Here is a 23,292-nt window from a genome sequence, read left to right on the forward strand (position 1 = left end):
GAGTCGCTGTAAGTTTGTAACTAACTACTAATGAAAACCCTGCCATAGTCTTCAGCCTCAACTTTGTTGCTGAAAATTGGGTTGGGTGTGTGTGTGTGCATGTGTGTGTGTGTGTGTGTGTGTGTGTGGTTTGTTTTTATTTTTCAGTACTGAGGAATGAACCCAGGGCCTTCATACTGAGCTACGTTCTTACCTCGCCACCACATTTTTGTTGTCGTTGTTTGCTTTTTATTTTTAAATTTTGAGTCAGGGTCTTGCTAAGTTGCCCAGGGTGGGTTAAAACTTTCAAGCCTCAGGCCTTAGGCTCCTGGAGTGCTGGGATTGCAGGCATGTGCTACCATTCCCAGGTGGGTGTCTTAAGTCCAGTTGGCTTTGCTACTGCAGGAAGACATTGTATTTCCTCTGTAAGGATTTTTATTAGTGACCATGGTGAGTTTTGATTTTTTTGGTACGAGGGATCGAACTCAGGACCTTGGGCTTGCCAGGCAGGCGTGGTTCTGCTGAGCTAAATCCCCAGCCCACCATGGTGAGTTTTTGTTTTATTTTAGTATAGTAGTTATGTTTGAAACCTAAGTATATTGAAAGCTGAGCTTCTGTGATTTTTTTCCCCCCTAATATTAAATAGATACCAGGCTAGCATGCCTCTCACCAATTAGGGCCCCTACCTGGACTGTGATGATCTAACTTAGATAAATGGGAATATTCCATGTGTGACCTACAGGCTTCTATACAAAATAGAAATAGGCTTCTATACAAAATGAAATAAATGAGGGTTTTGTTTTTTCATCTTGAATTAATCTCAGGAGTTGGTTTGGTTGTTTTGGGTAGCCCCAGAGTAAGCATAGGGAAGAAGGGAAAAGAAGGAAGAGAAGGGAGATGGAGAAAGAAAATGTGTATTGAAATTTTTCGTCTTTCTGAATAAGGCTTCTTTGAAGAACAAACAGGTGCATTTACCAGGGGGTACAATTGTTAGATATATAGTTTGTTCCGAATTGGGATTGTTTTTATGACCTCTATCAAGTATGAGGAAAGAACTGCTTATGAAATTTCACCCAGCTGTATGTTATCCCCTATAAATTTTCAGTATTACTCCATAGTTTTTGAAGTAAAATATTTAATGCCTTTTTCCTGTTTCCTTAAAAATAAATACATAGAGGGCCAGGGATTTAGCTCAGTGGTTTCGCCGCCTGCTGCGTAAGCACAAGGACCCGAGTTGGATCCCTGGTACCAACAAAAAAATAATAAATACATACATACATACATAGAGCTGGGGCTGTAGCTCAGAGGCAGAGCACTTACCTAGCATGCATGAGGCCCTTGGTTCAATACTCACCACTGCAAATAAGCAAATGAACAAACAAACATATGTACATACATAAATGGTAAACAAGTTGTTTCTTAAAAAATAAAAATCTGTCTGCTTAACTTTTTTTTTTTTTTTTTGGTACCGGAATCAAACTCGGGACCTTGTGCTTACAAGGCAGGCGCTGGAACCACTGAGCTAAATCCCTGAACTTGTCTGCTTAACTTTAAAGTACTCAGAGTCTTCCTTTTCTAATTCTGGGAATCTATTCTAAAGCAGTAATTGCTGAAGAGCTTGGTGGCATTCACTGCACATGGTAGCACATGCCTGTAATCCTAAGTGCTTGGGAGGCTGAAGTAGGGGAATCAGAAGTTTGAGGCCAGCGTGGGCAACTTAGTGAGAGCCTCAATATAAAAAATAAAAAGAGCTAGGAATATAGCTCAGTGGTAAAGTGCTTGCCTAGCATGCACAAGGCCCTAGGTTCAACCCTCAGTACTAGGAGTTAAAAAAAAAAAAAAAAAAAAGACTTCGAGCACAATGATAGGATGCTTTTTACTTAATGAAAAAAGTGGAAACATGATTTGCAAATATTCTCTCCCAATCTGTAGCTTGTCTTTGCATTCTTTTAAGGGTATCTTTCAAAGTAAATATTTTGATGAAATCTAGTTTTCTCTTTTCTGGATTGCACTGTTATTTCTGAGAAATATTTTTTCCCATCTTTTTTAAAAAAAGGTTTTATAGCTTCAGGTTTTATGTTTAAATCTCGAATTGTTTTGTATATGATGGGAGCTACAAATGGAAGATTTTTTTGCATATGAATTTCCAGTTGTTCTACCACCTTAATTTTTTCCATCCTTTCTCTACTGACCTGCCTTTTCATCTTTATTGAAAGTGAACCATATGCTTATGGGTTTATTTCTGAACTTTCTTTGATTCTAACAGTTTATTTGTATTGACTACCTATTTGTGTCAACTATATCTATGTCTTTTAAAATTTTTTTAGAGCCAGTTTTATTTTTTTTTAAAGTGTTTAAGGCCTTTGTACAAATTAGAAACCAGCAACCTGTTTTCTTTTTTAATTAACTTCATTGGTACATTTTAGATGTACATAATGATAATATTCATCATATGGAATTTGTACCTGTACGTGGTATATCTTGATGCTTCTTTTCTCCCCCTTTCCCTCCCCTCTCTTCAACCCACTTCCTCTCCTTATTTACAAAAGCTTTGTTTCAATTTTTTCCTGCTATTCTTTTTTTCCTTTTCCCTTGCTTCCTTTCCCCTCTCCCCTCCTTAGTTCCCCTTCTCATTTGAACATTTTCTTCCTATTTCACAGTATCTAATATACATTTTGGTCCTTATTTACATTTTTGGTTTCTCACGTCAGAGAAATCATGTGATATTTGAACATGTGTGTCAGATTTATTTCACTGGAGTATGGTCTCAGAGTGCATCAGTTTACCTAGAAATGTCTCAAGTTTGTCCTTCTTTATGGCTGAGTAGTACTCTATTGTATTTAAAAACCAATATCTTCTTTATCCATTCATCAGTTGATGGGCATTTGGGCTGTTTCCAAAATTTAGCTATTACAAATTGTGCCTATATATATATATATATATATATATATATATATATATGTCTTAATAGTAATTTGTAATAGGACTTAAATGAGAGAATATAAATCTTTTAAATTTTTGGCAGTGCTGGGGATTGAAACCAGGGCCTCACATATGATGGGCAAGCATTCTACTATTGATCTACAACCCAGAGAATACAGGTCTTACATCTTTGTTCTGCTTCATCAAAATTGCTTTACTGGGTTGGGGATTTAGCTCAGTGGTGCTGCGCCTGCCTCGAAAGCAAAAGGTCCTGAGTTCAATCCCTGGTACTGGGGAGTGGGGGGGATTGCTTTGCCTATTTTGGGTCCTTTGTATATACATCTAAATTTAAGAATCATCTTGCCAATTTCTTTTTAAAAAGCCTTTGGAAAGTTATCAGGATTGTGTTAGGCATGTAGATCAACTTAGAATTGATAGCCTAATGGTAATAATGAATTTACTGATCCATGAGCACAATTTATCTCTCCATTTAATCAAATCATTTATAATTTTCCTCAACAGTGTTATCATTTTCAGTGTGCAAATCTTGCATATCTTTTGTCAAATTTGTCTCTTAAGTATTTCATTAAAAAAAAAAGTATTTCATACTTTTTTTTTTTTGAGACAGGGTCTCACTATGGGGTTGAATTCACTGTGTAGCCCAGGCTGGCCTTGAACTCACAGCAATCCTCCTGCCTCAGCCTCCCAAGTGCTGGGATTACAGGCATGTGCTACCACGCCTGGCTATATTTCCTAATTTTGATGCTATGATAATTGATATTTTAAAAATTATCAATTTCTGATTATTACTAGTGTGTAGAAATACAATTGCCTTTTATATATTAATCTTGTATTTTGCAGTCTTATTAAACTCACTAATTCATTCTTGTAGCTTTTAAAAAATATGAATTCTGTAGAATTTTATCTATAATAATTATGTCACCCATAAATAGAGTTTTACTTCTTTTCCAGTCTGGATGTGTTTTCTTTCTTTTTCTTACCTTGCTTCACTGCCTAGAACCTCAAATACGGTGTTGGATCCAGAGTGTTAAAGTGTACATCCTTGTCATGTTCTTGATTTTAGGGAGAAAGGATTCAGTCTTACACCATTCAATCTAAAGTTAGCTTTTGAAGATGTGTTCTCTCCAATAGAGGAAGTTCTTTGTATTCCTAGTTTAATGTGAAAATGACAAACTGTGAAAACTATTAATTTGTCACCTTTAGCCATAGGTACATGATTTAATAGTTATATGACAAAATCTAAGACCAATCAGAAAATTATATACAGTAAATATCTACTCAACTGAGCAATTTTACCCTAAGGGGAAAAAATTTAAAAGGGATAAGAGGAAAAAACAGAAATATAAAGGAAGAGAAAGAGATTAGAAGCAAGACAGAAGGACCTAGGAAGATTACCCAAGCCTGGGGAAACTGGTGAAGAATTCAAGAAGGAAAGAAAGAAGGAAGAAACAAAGACAAAAAAAAACCCCAAAACCCTAAAAACAATGTTCACACTCACAAAAACACAAAAACAAATGATAACCCAAATGATAAAAAAAAAAACCCAAATGAACAACAACAACAAAAGCCCACAAGAGAAGAAAAAAAATTTCCTTGTGATTTCATGCCTGTGGTTGCCTTCTGGGGTCTACAGTTTTGTATTACTGTCCAATTTAGGGTGTGGTTCTGCTCTCACTGGTAGACTAAGCGGCAGTCAAAGCTTAGATCTGCACTGGATAATCCCAGCAAGCTGGAGTAGCATTAGGGTGGGGTGCCAGTCCTGGTACTTCCAAATTCACAGAAGTTCAGGGTGATTCTGGCCCCTGGTTGTGGGGTTGGTGTCTGAGTCATTTAGCTTATAACACTCTGGGAGCCTCTTGCTGGTGCCACAACTCCTTGACCCTGGATGTCTGCCACAGTTGTCCTTCACCCAGTCACTGTGGGTTTTTAACGCTGGGAGCCTTGAGATAAAGCCAACCCGAAGGTGCTCTGAGTCCTGGGTTCAGTCGTCCCCTCCCTAAAGTGGCATCTGACCAAGCACTGTCTCCAGGGAACACTGCAGTCGCTTGGACTGGAGTCACTCACCAGCTGCTGTTGTGCACAGCACCCACTGCTCCATTGCACTGGTGTGCTTCTCCCTGGAGGCCTCTGGAATCAACTGCTTTCAGTGTGTCTCTAGATTCGATCTTCTTGTCTCACATCATGAGCCAGGAGCTGGGGAGAAAGTTCAGATTGCCCCTTTTTTTTTCTGCACTGAGGTCTGTCTCTTCACTTTCTCTGTGGGCTCCAATTTTCCCTTAAGATTCTTCCTGGGTCCTGGGGATCCACCTCACTCCTTGTTTTCTTTCCCAAGTTGTTATTTTCCAGTGTCTGGATTATGAATCTTGGAGAGGTTGATTTATTGCAGCGTACAGCTCCATAATCTACCTGGAAGTCTCTGGTCGTTTGTGTCTGTTCTTCTGAGAAGTGTCTCAGTTGCCCTTTTTTGTTTTCCTTTTTTTTTTGGTACCAAGGATCAAACTCAGGATCTTGCACTTGCAAGGCCAAGGCAGGCATGGCACCACTGAGCTAAATCCCTGATCCTTCAGTTGCCCATTTTTGATTGGGTCTTTTATTTGGGGAAGTCTAATTTTTTTGAATTCTTTATATAGTCTAGATATTAGGCCTCTGAGGAATAGTTGGCAAAATTTTTTCCCATTCTGTAGGTTGTCTTTTCATTCTCTTGGTTGTTTATTTTGCTGTGCAGAAGTTTTTTTAACTCGATATGATCCCATTTGTTGACTCTCAGCACTGTACTGTAATTTCCTGAGTGACGGAGGTTCTGTTCAGAAAATTCTTGCCTATGCCTATGACTTCAAGAGTTTTTCCTATTTTATCTCCAAACAGGTTGAGTGTTTCTGTTTCAACATTTAGTTACTTAATCCATTTTGATTTTATTTTATGGGCACCCCCTCCCACCGGGATCAAACTCAGGACCTTGCGCTTGTGAAGCAGGCAAGGCACCTCTGAGCTAAATCCCAGGCTTGATTTTATTTTAGTACATGGTAAGAGATATGGATCTAGATTCAATCTTCTGCATGTGGACAGCCAGTTTTCCTAGCACCATTTATTAAACAGTTTATCTTTCCTCCAATATGTGTTTTTGACCCCTATGTCAAAGATCAAATAGTTGAATATGCTTGGGGTTGTTTTAGCATCCTTGGTTCTGTTCCATTGCCTCTCACATCTGTTTTTAATACCAATACCATGATGTTTTTATCACTGTTTTGTAGTATAACTTCAAGTCCAGGATTATTATGCCTCCTGCTTTGCTCTTATTGCAGAATTGCTGTTAATATTCTGGGTTTCTACTAAAATTCCATATGAATTTTAGGATTTTTTCAGTCCTTTGTAGAATATTATTGATATTTTATTGGGATTGTGTTAAATCTGTATATCAGTGTTAGAAGTATGACCATTTCAACTATATTGATTCTGCCTATCCAGGAAAAAGGGATATCTTTCCATTTTCTGGTATCATCTTTGATCTCCTTTTTCAAAGTACTGTAGTTTTTATTGTAGAAGTCTTTCATTTCCTTAGGTTAATTCCTGGTCTTTAATTTTTCTTGATGGTTTGTGAGTGGTGTTTTTTTTCCTGATGTCTTTCTCAGTGGGTTCATTTTTAGTGTCCAGGAACATTATTGATTTTTGTGTGTTAATTTTGTGTCCTGCTACATTACTGAATTTGATTTTTAATTTTAAGAGTGTTTTGGTGTTTTTTGGGGGGGGGATCTGCTATGTAGATGATCATGTCATCTGCAAATAATGATGATTTGACTTGTATCTTTCCACATACTCCATTTCATTTCTTTTTCTTGCCTAATTGCTCCTGCTAATGTTTCAAATACTGTGTTGAACAGGAATGATGATAGTGGACATCTTTGTCTTGTTCCTGATTTTAAAGGGAAAGCTTTAAGATTTTTCCCAATTTAATATGATATTGGCAGTAGGTTTGTCATATATGGCTTTTAGCAGATTTAGATAAAGTCCTTCTATACCTATTTTCTTCAATGTTTTTATCATGAAAGTATGTTGGATTTTGTGAAAACCTTTTCCTCATCTCTGAAGGTGATCATGTGATTTTTGTCCTTGCTTGTTTTTGTGATGTATTACATTTATTGATTTGCATAAGTTGAACCATCCTTGCATCCCTGGGATGAAGATGTATGATTGTTTTGATGATTTGTTGCATTTTGTTTATCAGTATCTTGTTAAACATTTTTGCATCTCTATTCATTAAAGAGATTGTTCTACTGGGCTGGGGATTTAGCTCAGTGGTTTTGCCACCTGCCTCGAAAGTGCAAGGTCCTGAGTTTAATCCCCGGTACCAAAAAAAAAAAAAAAAAGGAGATTGGTTCTGTTTTTTGGTTAGATCCTTATCTGGTTTTGGAATCAGGCTATTGATAGCTTCCAGGAATGACTTTGGGAGTACTCTTTCCCTTTCAATTTCTCTGAAGAGTTTAAAGAGTATTGGTATTAGATCTTCTTGAAGTTTTTGTAGAATTCATGGTGAATCCATCTGAACCTGCACTTTTCTTAATTGGTAAGTTTTGTTGTTTTGTTTTTGTTTTTGAGACAGGGTCTGGCTATGTTGTTCAGGCTGGTCTTGAACTCATTATGTAGTACAAAGTGGCCTTGAACTTGCAGTGATCTTCCTGCCTCAGCCTCCTGAGTGCTGGGATTACAGGCATGCACCACCATGCCTGGCAGTTGGTAAGTTTTTTATTACTGCTTCAATGTCATTGTCTGTTATTGAATTATTAAGGGTTTTTATATTTTCTTGGTTCAATTTTGGTAATTCATATTTATCTAAGATTCTATACATTTCTTCTGAACTCTCCATTTTATTAACATACAGATTTACCAAATAATTGTTAATCTTTTTGATCTTGACAGTATTCAATGTGATGTCACCTTTTTCATTTCTAATTGCATTGATTTAGGTGTTTCCTTTTTTTGGTTAGATTGGCTAATGATTTGTCTATTTGTTTATTCTTTCAAAGAACCAACAACTCTTCTTTCTTTTTTTTTTTTTTTTTTTTTTTTGGTACTGGGGATCGAACTCAGGACCTTGTGGTTACGAGGCAGGTGTGGTGCCACTGAGCTAAATCCCTGGCCCAAAAATCAACTCTTCAATTCATTAATTCTTTCTATTTTTTTTTGGTGTCAATTTCATTGATTTGTACTCCAGTCTTTATCATTTCCTTTCTTTTTTTTTTGGTTCTGGGGATTGAACTCAGGACCTTGTGCTTGTGAGGCAGACAGCGGAACCACTGAGCTAAATCCCCAGCCCTATAATTTCCTTTTTTGTACTAGCTTTGGATTTATATTATTCTTGTTTTTCTGTGACCTTGAGGTACATCATTAAATTATTTATTTGGGCTTGCTCTGTTTTTGTGATGTGGACATTCGCAGATATAAATATTCATCTAAGGATTGCTTTTATTGTGTTTCATAAATTCTGGCATCTTGTATTAGCTTTATTATTTAGTTCTAGAAACTGTCTTCTTGTCTGCAACCCATAGCTTATTTAAGAGAATATTGTTTAGTGGCCATGCATTTGTATAATTTCTGTGTTTTCTTTTGTCATTGATTTCTAGTTTCATTGTACTAAGAGCAGATAATATGCATCGTATAATTTCAATTGTTTTACTTTAGCTTGCTTTATTGACTAATATGTGGTTTATTTTGGAGAAAGTTTCATGTACTGCTGAGAAGAATATATATTCTGTTGTTGCTGGGTGGAACACTGAAGATATTAATTAAATCCACTTTTTAGAAGGTTTTGTTCAATTTTGTTGTTGTTGTTGTTGTTGTTTTTGATACCGGGGATCGAACTCGGAACCTTGCACTTGCCAGGCAGGCGCTAGAACCACTGAGCTAAATCCCCGGCTCAGTTTTGTTCAATATTGATAATTCTTTTTTCGGTTTTTGTCTAGTTGATCTGTGTATTTGTGGTAGTGGAGTATTGAGGTACCCCACTATAATTGTGTTTATGCTTATCTTTTATGTCCAGTAGTACTTATTTTATGAAGTTGGGTGTGCTGTTGTTCTGTGCATGTTAATAATTGTTATCTCTTCCTACTGGATTATTCTCTTAACCAGTAAATAGTCACAGTCACTTTCTCTGGTTCTTTTAATCAGTTTTGGCTTGAAGTCCACTTTTTCTGAATATAGAATAGCTATACCTACTTTTCTCCAGATTCCCATTGCTTGGAATATTGTTTTCCACACTTTGATTTTTAGTCTGTGACTTTCTTTCTGGGTTAAATGTGTTTCTTGAATATAACACACTGTTGGATTTTGTTTCTTGATCCATTCTGCCATCCTGTGTTGTTTTGTTTTGGTTTTTTTCAAACAGGGTCTCACTATATGTAGTTCAGGCTGGCCTTAAACTCATTATGTAGCCCAGCCTGGCCTCAAACTCATGGCAGTCCTCCTGCCTCAGCCTTCTGTGCTGGGATTACAGGCATGCACCACCACGCCTCGCCTAAGTCTGTGTCTTTTGATTGGAGAATTGAAAACATTCACATTGAGAGTTATTACTCCTAGGTATTGACTTATTCCTCTCATTGCTTTATTTTCCTATTGCTGATTCCCTATCTTTCCCTTCTGCTTAACTGCTCACCCTACTATTTGTTCTATTAGACCTTTTGTCGTTGTTAACTTCATTGTCTCTCTCTTTTTTGAGAGGGGTATCGGGGATTGAACTCAGGACCTTGTGCCTGCGAAGCAGGCAGGGGAACCACCGAGCTAAATCCCTGGACCCCATTGTGTCTTTTTAGGCTATTCTTGAGAATTTTTTAGAATGCTGGTTTGGTGATCACGAATTTCTCTAGGTGCTCTTTATCATAGAAGTATCTTAGTTCACTATCAGTTTTGAAAGAGTTTTGCAGGGTATATCAGCCTGGGTTGGAAGTTGTTTTCTTTTAGGGCTTGAAACACTTTATTCCAAGTTCCCCTGGCCTTTAAGGTTTGTGTTGAGAAGTCTGTTTTATTTCTAGGTTTATCTTTATAAGTGATTTATTGCTTTTCTCTAACCACTTTTAAGATTCTGTTCCTGTGTTAGACTTCCAGGATTTTTACTATGCCATGTTGTGGAGAGGTTCTTTTCTGATCATGGTTAATTGGGGTTCTATATCCCTCTTTTATTTGTATGTTAAATTCTATTCCCTTATTTGGAAAGTGGTCTGCTGTTTCAGTAAGCAGGTTTTTTTGTATGCCATTTGTGCTGTCTTCTGATTTTTCACTAATTCCAGTTAATCTTAGATTAATCTTCTTCATGTCATCTAGGAGCATTTTGGAGCCATTTTCTTAGTTCTGCTGTTGTTTATAAAGTACCTCTCGTTAATTGGTCACTAACAACTGCCATGTCCGCTAATTCTGACACTCTCTCTTTATATTGGTTACTTTTGCTGCCCATACTTTTGATAGAATTTTTAATCTCCTTATTTTCTATTTGGAGCCTTTTTATGGACTCTGATTCTTTTTTTTTTTCTATCCTGGCATTCATGTTTTGTATCACTTTGTTCAGCTCTGCTAACTTTTTATTAGTGTCTTCTGTAGACTTGCTGATTGTTTTGTCTATTTGACCCAATATCCATTTACTTATATCTTGTGTGACCTTGCCAAAAGCCTAGTTGACCTGTTTTGTTATCTCCCCTGATAACATTTCAAATAATTTACAGGTGTGGCTTTTGGTTTTCTCCATGGATCAGCTTTGGGAGACTTAGAAGTTTTTGGAGGCATTTTTTTGGCTTGTCTTCTCATGTTTCTACTTTTTGTTTGTTTTTTTGCAGGTCGATTTTAGTGGAAAACTTATTTCTAGTACAGAGACCTCTTTAGTTAATGTCTACTTTTTCAGTGCTGTCTTTCTGGGAATGGGTAACTACTGGCCTTTGCCTCTTTCTGCAGTAAGCACACAGTAAGCACATGGCAGCACAACTGTGATGATGTCTGGCAGATATGTGAGCTACTTCCATAATATGTTTGCATCTACCAATGTTCATAATGTGAGGCCCATTCATAACTGTGAAAGTTTGTAACTTGAGTGTTCATAAGTCATAAGGGACTTACTGTGTAGGCCATCAGGCAGGGGTTCAAGTGGGCTGTTAGACTTAATGTCGAAGGTCATGGGGTCTGGATGCCTCCTTCTCTCCCTGGGCATCATCCTCATACAGGATCAGGTCTATTGGTTAGTCCTCATCCCTGCTGCTCAATGCCAAAGGGTAGCGAAATGCAGAGCCAGCTTAGAGTTGGTGGGTGGTCACACCCTGCATTGAAAAGTGAAGGTGGGGTGCCACACAGTCCAGCAGGGACCTGTTTGCTCCCAAATTGGAAAATCATTGACTGTTTTCCTTCAAATGTTTTCCTGTCCTCCTCCTCTTCAGAACTCCTGTTAGAAATGTATTTGGCAGCTTGAATTTTGTTTCAGCTTTCTGTTCATTTCTTTCCAACCATTTTCTTTCTCTTTCATTCTGAATAGTTCTTAATAAAAAAGTTTCAATTTGCTAATCTTCTCTTTTACATACTCTAAATCTGCCATTAAATCCCTACAGCACAGGGCCAGGGATTTAGCTCAGTGGTTCCGCCACCTGCCTCGCAAGCGCAAGGTCCCGAGTTTGATCCCTGGTACCCCCCTCAAAGAAATTCCCTATAGCATACAATGGACCCTTGACTTACAAACTTGATCAGTTTGTGAGGGATGGTTGTAACTCAAGTTGGTTGTTAAGTCAATACAGCTGAGATCTGGATGTTTACCTGGGTACACGCTATAGATAATAAGAGGCAGATGAATCTTTCATTAACCTAATTAATCCAAGTTGTTCTTATATCAGGCCGATTGTAACTTGAGGGTCCACTGTATTTGTGTTCTCAGCATTGTAGTATTCATCTCCAGAAGTTTGCTTTGGCCTCTTTGATGTCTTTTATGCCACTACTTTAGACAGTAGCAGTCCCCCCTTATTTGTGAGGAATATGTGCCTCACAAATGTGTAAAACTGCAGACATTACTGAACCCTATAAAGGCTATGTTTTTTCCTGCACATACATACATAAAATTTAATATATAAATTAGGCCTTTATAAGAGACTGGAATAGCCAGCTTTCTGTCGCTATAACAAAATACCTGAGACAATCAACTTATAAAGCAGAAGGGTTTATTTTGGTTCACATTTTTGGCAGTTCTAGTTCATGGCTGCTTTGACTATCACTTTTGGCCTGTGGTGGCACAGTGCAACACTGAAGTGCATGCCAGAGAAGGCCTGGTCACCTTATGGTGACCAGGAAACGAAAGAGGAAGATGAAGGGCCAAGGTCCCAATATCCCCTTTAAGTGCATGCCCTTGCTGATTTAACTCCCTCCATTTAAGCCCCACTTCTTGAAGGTTCCACCATCTCCCATTAGTACCAATAGTGCCATAGGCTGAGGAAACCCATGGACTTTTGTGTAATATTTCCAATCCAAACTTTAGCAGAGACTAACAGCAATAACTAATTTTACAGTGGACCCTTGAGTTACGACTGGCATGACATACGAACAACTTGGGTTATGACCAGAATTTTAATTTTAACTTATGAACAAAATCTTGAATTACAATCTGAATGCTGGCCACTTGTGCTTCCAGATGATCTCAGATACAGATTTCTTTTCCTGTGTGGGGTAACTGAGAAATCCTGGGCCAGTATCTCTCTAAGGACACTGAGATCTACCTGTATGCAGGAGAGAGACTTTGAAGGCTGTGTAGTGGAGCATGAGCCTTCAACTGACTAACTTGAGTAACAACCAGCCCTCATGAATGAATTGAGTTCGTAAGTCAAAGGTCCACTATAATGCAGTACAACAGTTACTCTTTCAAATAAAATAAGGTTTACTTGAAAATAAGTACTGCACTATCATGACAGTTGACCTAAGAACAAGATAGTTACTAAATGACTAATGGGTGGGTAGCAAATATAGCGTGGAAAAGGAATGGCTTATGTACCAGGCAGGATGGAGGAAGATGGCATGGGATTTCATTGTGCTACTTTAGAATGATATACAATTTAACACCTATTAATTGTTTATTTGTGGAGTTTTCCATTCACTATTTTAAGATTGCAGTGACCTCAAGTAACTAAAACTACAGAAAACAAACTAGAGACTACTGTATGCTTAATCTTTTCTATTACTTCTTGAATATGTGAAATATAATCATAATATTTTAATATCTTTGCCTACCAATTCTGTTTTCTCTATTATTTCTGGATTAGTTTTTCTTTTTTCCCTTGCTATGCCAGGGATAGAACTCATGTGTGTTCTAGAAAAAAATCTACTATCAGTAAGCTACACTCCCAAGCCTAGATTAGTTTTAACTGATTGATATTTTTTCTTATAATAGGATCCTTTTCCTGCTTCTTTGAATGTCATGTTATTTTTGATTAGGTGCCAGATATTGTAAATTGTACCTTGTAGGGTGCTGGATATTTTGTATCATCATAGGTATTCTTGAGTTTTGTTCTAGGATATAGCTAAACTATTTGAAAACAGTTTGATCCTTTTGAGTCTTGCTTTTAAGCTTTATCAGGTACTCTGGAGTGCATTTAGTCTGCATGACTGAGGCAGTCTTATTAGTACTCAAACAGATGCCCTGTGAATTGTAGCCTATGTGAACTTGAATACTGTTCCTCTAATCCTTTTGGGTAGTTCATATAAGTTTCCTCACTTACATGAGATGTTCAATGCTTAGTTGAAGACTTGAAGGAGTCTTGTGCAGATCTTCAGAGTTCTGTCTCAGTGTAGCTCTCTTCTCTACTGGTCTCCCAGCCGTATCTCTTCAACTTCAGTAGAATGCTGGTGGTCTCTGCTTGGATTCCTTCTTCCTGCACCATGGCCCACACATTTTCTTTCCAGCTGAGGTAACTATAAGCTTCACCATATTTTTCGTCTCTTAGGAATTGCTGTTTTCATTACTTCACCTCCCATGTCTTGCCAGCTGTTTCATATATTTTGTCTTATTTTAAAAATTATTTCAGATAGAAGAATACATCTGCTCCCTATTATTTATTCCATCTTGACTGGAAGCAGAAGTCTACCATGCCCTCCCCACCTTTACAAACCATTTTGACATGTACCCACAAAACTAATCTTTCAAGACTCATTCCAGGCTTCAATTCTAGGAAGACTTCTCTTACATTCACTTCTCCTGAATAGGCTCAAATGTTCACCTAAATGTTTGCATAGTACCCTAACCTCTATCATTGTATTTTCAGTCCAAGAACATGATGTCAGCTTTCTGTCACTGTGACAAAGTACCTGAGGTAAACAACTTAAAAAGAAGAAAAATTTATTTTGGCTTACAGTTTCAGAGGTTTCAGTACATAGTCACTCAATGCTTGTGGTGAGGTAGAACATCATGATAGGGAGCATATGGTGGAGCAAAGCTGCTCACCTCATGCCAGCCAGAAGGCTAGGAAGCAAAGACAGATAGAGGAAGGGATTGGGACAAACTATAACCTCAGGGGCCCACCCTAAAGACCTACTTCCTTCAACTAGGCCCTGCCTCCCATGTTTCCATCACTGTCCAATAATAGCCCATTAAATTATGAATTTAACTGGGTGCAATGTTGCAGGCCTCTAATCCCAGCACTCTGGGAGGCTAAGGCAGGAGGATCACAAGTTCAAGCCCAGCTTGGGAACTTAGTGACTTAGTAAGGCCTTGTCTCAAAATAAAAAATAAAAAATGTGATGAGGATGTCATTAAGTGTGGAGGCTCTGGGTTCAGTCCTCACCCTCGCCAAAAGTATGAGTACCTCAGTGGAATCATCCATTAATGAGATTAGAACCTTCATGATCCCATCATCTCCCAAGGACCTACCTCCAACCACTGACCAAGCCTTCCACTCATGAGATTTTTGGGGGGCATTCAAGATCCAAATCATAGCCTGATGTTTGTTATTCAAATTCTTTACTTCCAAATATATCCGTTATCTCATCTACTTGCATCTTTAGTTACTATTCAGTGTACTTTTGTGCTTTTTATTCATGAATATCAAAGGTAGTCTACTCTTGCTTTCTCTCCTTCATTCACTTCTATTTAATCTTCAACCCTGTGGAATTTGGTTTCTACTGAAGCTACTCTTCCTGGAGTCACCAGTAGCTTCACAATTGCCAGTTGTGGTGTGCTTTTTTCATTTCTTACTTGACTTGGTCTGTCTGCATTAGTTCTGTCTTAGGTTGCAGTTGTCCATTGTTTCTTATAATAACACACTTTCCTGGTTCTTTTCTTACTTTCTGACCATAAATTCTTTGTCAACTTTGTGGACCATTTCATCTATTCACTTCCTAAGCCCTGGTATTTTCAGATATTCTAGTCAGGAATTTCTATTTCCTTTTTTACATGGTTTTTTTTCTTTTTTTTTTTGAGTTTGTTCTTCCTCATGGCTTTAGCAACTATCCCTGGGAACCTGAATCCAAGTCTGAGCTCTATTGGAATTTCCCAGAGGTCCTCTAGATTCAGTATGTCTAAAACATAACTTGCCTATTATTTCCTCAAGGTTGCTCTTCTGTAGCCTGTCTTAATTTTTGATGCTTCTAACTAGTCCCTCACTCAGAGTAGAAACATGGGCGTCATCTTAGACTCTCCCCCAAATCCCATATCTATTTCAGCTTTGTAAATATTAGACCTTTAATACTTTAAAACCTGTCTCACATGAGGAATTTCTAGTAATGATGGCAGAATGAAGTGGTCTCCTGAACTTCCCACAGGTAATAATAATAATAAAATCTGCTTTAAAAAGCATCTAAAGGAACCGGTAACGCTCCAGAAGCAGACAGAAGCTAGAGGAATGTTTAGTTTTTTAAAAAAAATAGCAACTGAAAGTGATAATAATTGTGTATTTGCAGCTTTAAAAGTTCTTGCCTGAGGTATTCAATAATCTCCACAGCAGAGGAAAGTGGCAGTGGGTAGCCTCAACCTCACTTTCTCATGGTGACCAAGAACAGAGCTCACAATATTAAAACAATCTGGAAATTTAACAGGAGGACCTTATGAGTGAGAAAACCATGGAAGAAGGTGAACCCCATAGCTGACTATAAACCAGAATCCCTGGCCTAACCTCTAAACTACACCTGCCTGGGGAGACTCCAGGAGGCCTGGTGCAAAAGCAGGCAGAGATGAGAGAGGCACCAGGTGAGCTTGTGAATCTGCTGCTTTTTTAACTGAGTGTATGTATTTCCTAACCACAGGGAACCAGATGGCAGAAATGTGAAATCTTGTGGGCTGGAGATGTCAGAGGATACAATCTAAGGCTGAAAAGTTAGGGAGGAATCCCCTAAACCTGAGTATAATCTCTGGCCCAGTTCTTGTCCAGACCTGTAGGAGACCAGGCTGAAAAAGCAGCTGTAAAAATTACATAGAGAGATATCAGTTGTTGAACATCGAAGGAGAGGCAAGGTCTACAGTTTAAGCCCAGATAAGTTACCTGCCTATTGTGGCAGGGTGGGGTGGGGAGAACAGTTCCAAAGAAAACACAGTAAAATCCAGAGCCACTACATGATCTAGACAGAATGTCCAGCAAAGGAACATAAAAGAGTAACATACTCTGGGGGAAAGGCAAGCAACAGAAACCAACTCCAAGTTGACTTAAGATGTCTTGGCTACTAATTCCAACATCATTCCACTACCACAAAAATCAATAAAATAAACTGTTTTCTGAGTTTTATAGGAGAATGAGATGACACTTACTTAAGTAGGGAAGGGTCTCTAATCACTTTTATTCAGCATTGTATTGGAGGTCCTGGTATTGTGGTAATGCTAGAAAAGGAAATGACAAATACAGATTGCTAATGAAGAAGCAAAACTGTCTTTGTTTACTGAAGATGTGATTATGTACCTAAAAAATTCCAAGGACTCCACATAAAATTTACCAAGACTGTGGGATATAAAGTCAACATACAAACATCAGCTGTGTTATATATTAGCATTTAGTAATTGGGAATTGATGTTTTAAAAATGTATAATATCCAAAAAACATAAGATATTTAGAAATATCTTTAACAAAATATATGTAAGAACTATATGCTCAGAACTACAAAACATTGCTGAGAGAAATTTGAAAACTAAATAAGTGGAGATATAAACCATTTTAATGGTTGATCAGTGTTGTCTGTACCCTTGAACCCTCCAACCCCTCTGGAACCTCAGCATTTTCCCATTTTTTGGGAATAGGTTATTTGCAAATAATAGGGTGTTTCTAATTAAGGATCTAGAAATGAAAACATCCAGTGTTTAGGGTAGGTTTTAAATCTATGACGTGACTGCAAAAGAAAGAAAAGGGAAATTTTGACACATAGGCAAAGAAAAGAGCATGCGAAGATGGAGACAGAGGTTAGGGTTAAGTTGCCAAGGAATGCTAAGAGCCTCTGGGAGCTTGAAGAGGCAGAGATGGAGCTTCCTTGAGCCTCCAGAAGGAGTATGTCCCTGCTAATAACTTGATTTCAGGTTTAGGCCTCCAGAATTGTGAAACCTTTCTGTTTTCAGCTGCCAAGTGTATAGGTAATTTGTATAGGTAATTAGCTCTAGGAAACAAATATAACTGTGTTCATGAATTGGGACCTAGAATGATCAAAACAGTTTTGAAAAAGAACAATGAAGTCAGAGGACTTAAAACTACATAAATTTGGGCTGGGAATTTAGCTCAGTGGTTCTGCTGCCTGCCTTGCAAGCACAAGGTCCTGAGTTCAATCCCTGGTACCAAAAAAAAAAAAGGACTGGGAATGTAGCTTAGTGGTAGATTGCTTGCTTAGCATGTATGAGGCCCTGAGTTCAATCCCTAGTACTGGGGTGGGAAGAGCTAAGAGTATGAAAAAGAAATCTTTAGCATGGAAAACATATTTGTAAGTTATATATCTGACAAAGGACCTGTATGTAAAATAAATGAAGAGTTCTTATAACTCACATAGAAAACTAATAATCCATTTTTAAGTGGGCAAAATATTTGAACAGTCAACCAAAGATTACGCAGATGTCCAATAAGCACATGAAAAGTCATTCACCATCATTAAAGATTAAGATAATATTAATGAAACTACAATGAGATGCTACTACATCCTCTAAAATGACTAAAATTAAAAAGACTTCCATACCAAATTCTGGCAAAGTTGTAGGATAACTGGACTGCCCACATTAATGGTAGTACTGTATAATATTTACACTAACATTCAAAAACTATTCAGCATTAAAAAAATTTTTAAAGGGGACCTTGCATATAAGCAGACATAATACTCATTAAGTATTTACCTGAGAGAAAAGAAAGGACATGTCCATACAAAAACTTGTAAAGGAATGGTTATAGAAGCTCAGTTTGTAATAGCCAGAAGCTAGAATCAGTCCAAATGTCCATCTATATAGGTTAATGAATAAACAAATTATGTTATATTCATATGGCAGAACACTACTCAGAATTAGTAAGAATTATCGATACACACAAAATGGGTGAGTAACAATAATTTTGCTGAGTAAAATAAGCCAATTTTTAAAAAAATACATACTTTGTGATTCCATTTAAATGAAATTCTAGAAAATGCAAACTAATTTGAAGTGACCAGAAGCAGAAACTGGTTCCTTGGGGAATATGTGGAGAAAAGAATGGATTGCAAAGGAGCTTGGGAAATCTTTTGAAGGGGTAGACATGTTCATTATCTTGATTGTAGTGATGGTTGCAAAGGTGTACAAATTTATCAAATTATATACATTAAATATGTTCAGTTTATTGTATGTCAGTCATACCTTAATAAACCTTTTTTAAAATGGGCAAAAATTTGAATAAACTTCACCAAAGAAAAACTGATCAAAAAGTAAATGGAAATATGTTCAACATCAGTAGACATCAGGCAAATGCAAATTAAATCTCAGTAAGATACCACTTTATAACCACTAGAATGATAAATATAGAGACCAAGGAATATACTATGTGGTGTGAAGTTGTGAAGCAACTGGAACTCATGTAGGCTGCTGGTAGAAATGCAAGATGGTGCAGTCACCTTTGAGTAATAGTTCACAATTTCGTTCTTTTTTTTTTTTTTGGTACCGGGGATCGAACTCGGGTCCTTGCACTTGCGAGGCAGGTGGTGGCACCACTGAGCTAAATCTCTGGCCCTAGTTCACAATTTCTTAGAAAGTTAGACATGTACTTATGCATAATCAGCAATTCTCCCAAGTATCTAGCCAAGAAATATTTAAACATGTTTTCAGAAATACATGTTTTTAGAAATATTCATAACATCTTTATTTATAATAGTTGAGAAGTGAAAACAGCTCTCCATTGGTAGATGAATGGAAAACACATTTTAATGTATCTCTATAATTTCATGGAATATTACTCAATAGTGAAAAGAATGTACCACGGATACACACAATATCATGAACAAATCTCAAAGGCATGTTGAATGAAACCAGCCAGAAACAAAAATAGGCCAAGTATGGTATGCCTGTAGTCCCAGCACCTGGGAGGACCCAGCGGTGAGGCAGGAGGATCATCACAAGTTCAAGGCCAGCCTGAACTTCATAGTGAGACCCTGTATTAAAATTTAAAAAATATGCATATGATTTCTTTTATATGAAACTTACAAGAAGCCAAACTAATCTTACTGTGACAGAAAACAAATCAGTGAATGCCTAAGCCTTGAGGTAGAGGTAAGAATTTATGGAAAGGAACATGAGTGAACTTTTTGGGTCAAAAAATATTCTCTGTTTTCTCTCTTAATTGTGGTTATGTGGGTATATGCATTTGTCAAAAGATTGGCTTTATCTTTTTGAAGTGTATACAGTTGGTTTTATGTGAATTATGTTTTCACTATGTTGATTTTTAGTACCGGGGATCAAACTTAGGGCCTTGGGCTTGTGAGGCAGGCAGCGGCACCAGTGAGCTAAATCCCCGGCCCCTTCACTATGTTGATTTTGAGGGGAGGGTTTGAGACAAGGTCTCTCTATGTGGTTTAGGCTGGCCTTGAACTCACTATGTAGCCCAGCCTAGTCTTGAACTCATGGTGATCCTCCTGCCTCAGCCTCCTAAGAGCTGGGATTACAGGCATGTGCCACCACACTTGGCTATGTTGATTTTTAAAACTCCATGCCACTACCCTTGTCTAGCAACTCACCATTTCTCATTTGGATGAGAAAATAGTATACCTGCTGTCACTTTTCTTCTTCACACACATGCTTTATGATGGGATCTGTAAAATAGAAATGTGATTTTGTCACTTCCCTACACACCATGCTTTAGTTGCTCACCACCTTAGTTCTGTAAAGTGGCCTGCAGTGCCTTCTGTCTGGCTTTAGCTGTCCTCCTAGGTCATGTTCCTTTACTCCCTGCCTCTTGCACTGCTTATGGCTCTCAGTTCTAAGCAAACACCATGGCAATTTCCAGTCCTCATTCTCTCACTTCAACCTTTTTGTGGGTGTAGTAAACAACATTTTGTCCTTTAGGGGTGTTGTTTTTTGTTGGGTTTTTTTTGGTACTGGGGATCAAACTCGGGAACTTGTGCTTGTGAGGCAGGCACCAGAACCACTGAGCTAAATCCCCAGCCCTCATTTTGCCCTTTAAAACTCAGCTTAAGACTCTTCTTGTCCTGGAAGACTTTTTCTTTCTTTTTTTTTAAATACCATCCTTAACCATATCCCACTTCTCTCCAAGGGAGGGGGTTGAGTATCCTCAGATTTTTTTTCTTTAATTCATCATAACTTTTATAGATATATTTACCATTTTGGTTTATTATGTTTTTACTTCTCTTTTCCTCACTTGTTGTGAGCAAAATGATTAGTTTCATTTATATTTTATTTTTTGTTTTTTGGGGTTTTTTTTGGTACCTAGGATTGAACTTGGGACCTTGCACTTGCGAGGTAGGCGGTGGAACCACTGAGCTAAATCCCCAGTCCTGTTTCATTTATATTGTTCCACAATAGAGGCTCAAAGAGTATTTATAGGATGATTTAATATAAATGTTCACACAAGAAGCTAAAAGTGTACAGATAGCATGGTTATTGCTATTTTGTTTTAAATGAAATTCTAGAAAAAAACAGATTTCTATCCACTTTTTTTTTGTTTTGTTTTGCAGTTCTGGGCATCAAACTCAGGGCCTGCACCATACTAACTAGACAAGTGACATACCACCACTGAGCTGAACCCCCAGCCCTTACATCAACATTTAACACTAGTTGTTTTTGACTGATGAAATAAATTTCTTTAATATTTTTGGCATTTTGACATTTTTTGAGAAATCATTTAATGTGCTATTGCTTCATGAGACATAAGCTGAGAAACTGTAACTTTTGCCTACTCAAATTAATTTTTGCATTTCTTTAGGTCCACAAGGGAGTTACAAGTTCCAGTCCCTTCACTACAGACCTGACTGCAGAGATTCCTGGTTGGCCAAAGAATGTTTCAATGCAATCTGAAATGTCAGAGGATCCTGGCATTACACTCAGCACTCAGCAAGTAAAAAGTCCTGGGAAAACCCAGACTGCTACCCCTCTTCCAGTGGCTCCTGCCTACAGTTACGCTACCCCTACCCCCCGAGCCTCTTTCCAGAGCACCTCAGCATCAGCACCAGGTGACCCTTTGCTCCTGCCCTCGGAGATAAAATGGGAAAGTAGAACATTTGCTCAGTGTCCCCTTTTGGAGGGAGGAACAGAAGGACACGCGGCTTGAATTCTGTATGTTAGAGAAAACATACCCCTGTCGGTGCCCTTAATAATCATTGGAGTTGGGGCTCTAAATCTCATTTTCAGCAGGTCCCCAGCCTGTGGAACTTTATGAGGCTCATTTTCCCAGAGTCAGGTTCCACTGTGGCTTAAAGGGATGAGATTCAGTTAAATAATGTTCAAGGAATCAGGCAGAAGCCACTGGGAAGAAAGAGTTGGATTGTTTTTGAAAGGCTGTTTGTAGGTCAGATTATTTGTATCTCTGATTTTTAGAGTATTTTCACTCTTATAGCAACGCATGGGGAGATTTATACCTAGAGAGTTGCTTTCATAGGTCTGTGCTTCATGGATGCTGTTCTAAGAATTTAGGAGGAAACGATTAATCAGCGATTAGTAATTAACCTTGAAAAAGTCAAGAGGGTAAAGCAAAGCCAGTAAGAACAAATTTTTGCCAATTTTTAATTTCCCAGGATCTCCTTTGGTGGTACTATAAAATGAAATTTTATGGTTTCAATCCTGATATACCAAAATAATTTTTGTGTTCAGGCCAAATGCCTATAATTTTCAGTGTAATCGTGAAGGGTTCCAGTTGTACTGTATTGACCAACCATTTTTTGGTCCATTGTACTTTCTGTGAATGTAACGGTTTGCTTTTATTCTTTTCTTTTTCTGAAAATCACTTCAGAGAGCTCTTATTCCATCTCCTGGGGAATCCAGAGGCTAGAGCTTCCATAAAGGATGGTTTCATTTTTCTCCAAGTGCAGTGTTCCCAAAGAGAAGCAGATAAATCTCAAATTTCATGTTTATCTAGGAAGCCCTTCTCACTTCCCAGTCTTGAAATATGAGCCAACCAGCCTGTTGTTTGCTTTAAGCCCTGTTAGTGCTGAAGCCTCACACAAATGAACAATTATTGTCAGAAAAGAAATAAGATTGGTATTACCAGTGGTTCTCAATGGCCTGTGAATATTTTTTTTTTTTTTGGTACTGGGGATCGAATGTGGGACCTTGCGTTTGCGAGGCAGGCTCTGGAACCACTAAGCTAAATTCCGGTCTTGGTCTGTGAATATTTTTAATTACATCCTGGGGGCTGGGGGGAGCTACTGACACCCATTCTCCAGAGTAGACATGGCTTCTGTAGAGGACAAGATGGAAAAGTAATGTCACTAGAGCGAGAATTGGGTAAGAAAAGTGACATGATGAGATTAAATGATGGTGGTTGTCTAATCCCAAATTAGGCAATTTGTTTAAGCGTGGTGTGAGATTGGAGGTCTTAAATAGAGTAACATGGTAGGTATTTTAGAAGGAGTAATAGTGGTAAGGTGATAATTGTTTTAGGAAGACAGAATAGACTGACGTGGAGAGAGCTAGTAGAAGGGAGATTAAGATTTTTGGAATAAGCAAAATGTGGTGGTGCATGGCTGTCATCCTAGCACTATGGAGGCCAACGAGGCAGGAGGATCACCATTAGAGGCCAGCCTGGGGTGCAAAGTGAATTCAAGGCCGGCCTGAGCTACAAAGTGAGAGACCCTGTCTCAAAAAACAAAACAGAAAATTCTTGGAATAATCTAATTGTGAACAATAAATCAAAGGTTGTAGCAGTTTTAATGGAAAGAAAGCCAAGTTCTGTGACTGACATTTACTTTTCTTATTTATGTATCTTTTTTTGGTACCAG

General features: G+C 37.9%; 1 protein-coding gene across 4 annotated transcripts in view; it reads left to right on the plus strand.

Moving 5' to 3' along the window:
• The window catches only part of Kiaa0319l (KIAA0319 like), a 111,332-nt gene that overhangs the window by 52,939 nt on the left and 35,101 nt on the right, over nucleotides 1-23,292 (plus strand). For all 4 annotated transcript variants that reach the window (XM_004850922.4, XM_013074339.3, XM_004850924.3 and 1 more), the window contains exon 4: nucleotides 21,282-21,528. In XM_004850922.4, the coding sequence (XP_004850979.2) occupies nucleotides 21,282-21,528 (247 nt within the window). The remainder of the gene's footprint in view (nucleotides 1-21,281; nucleotides 21,529-23,292) is intronic.

The sequence above is a fragment of the Heterocephalus glaber genome, unplaced genomic scaffold (genome assembly GCF_053883595.1).
Source record: "Heterocephalus glaber isolate CG9 unplaced genomic scaffold, H.glaber_assembly_v1.0 deba00001452, whole genome shotgun sequence".
NCBI lineage: Eukaryota > Metazoa > Chordata > Mammalia > Rodentia > Bathyergidae > Heterocephalus > Heterocephalus glaber.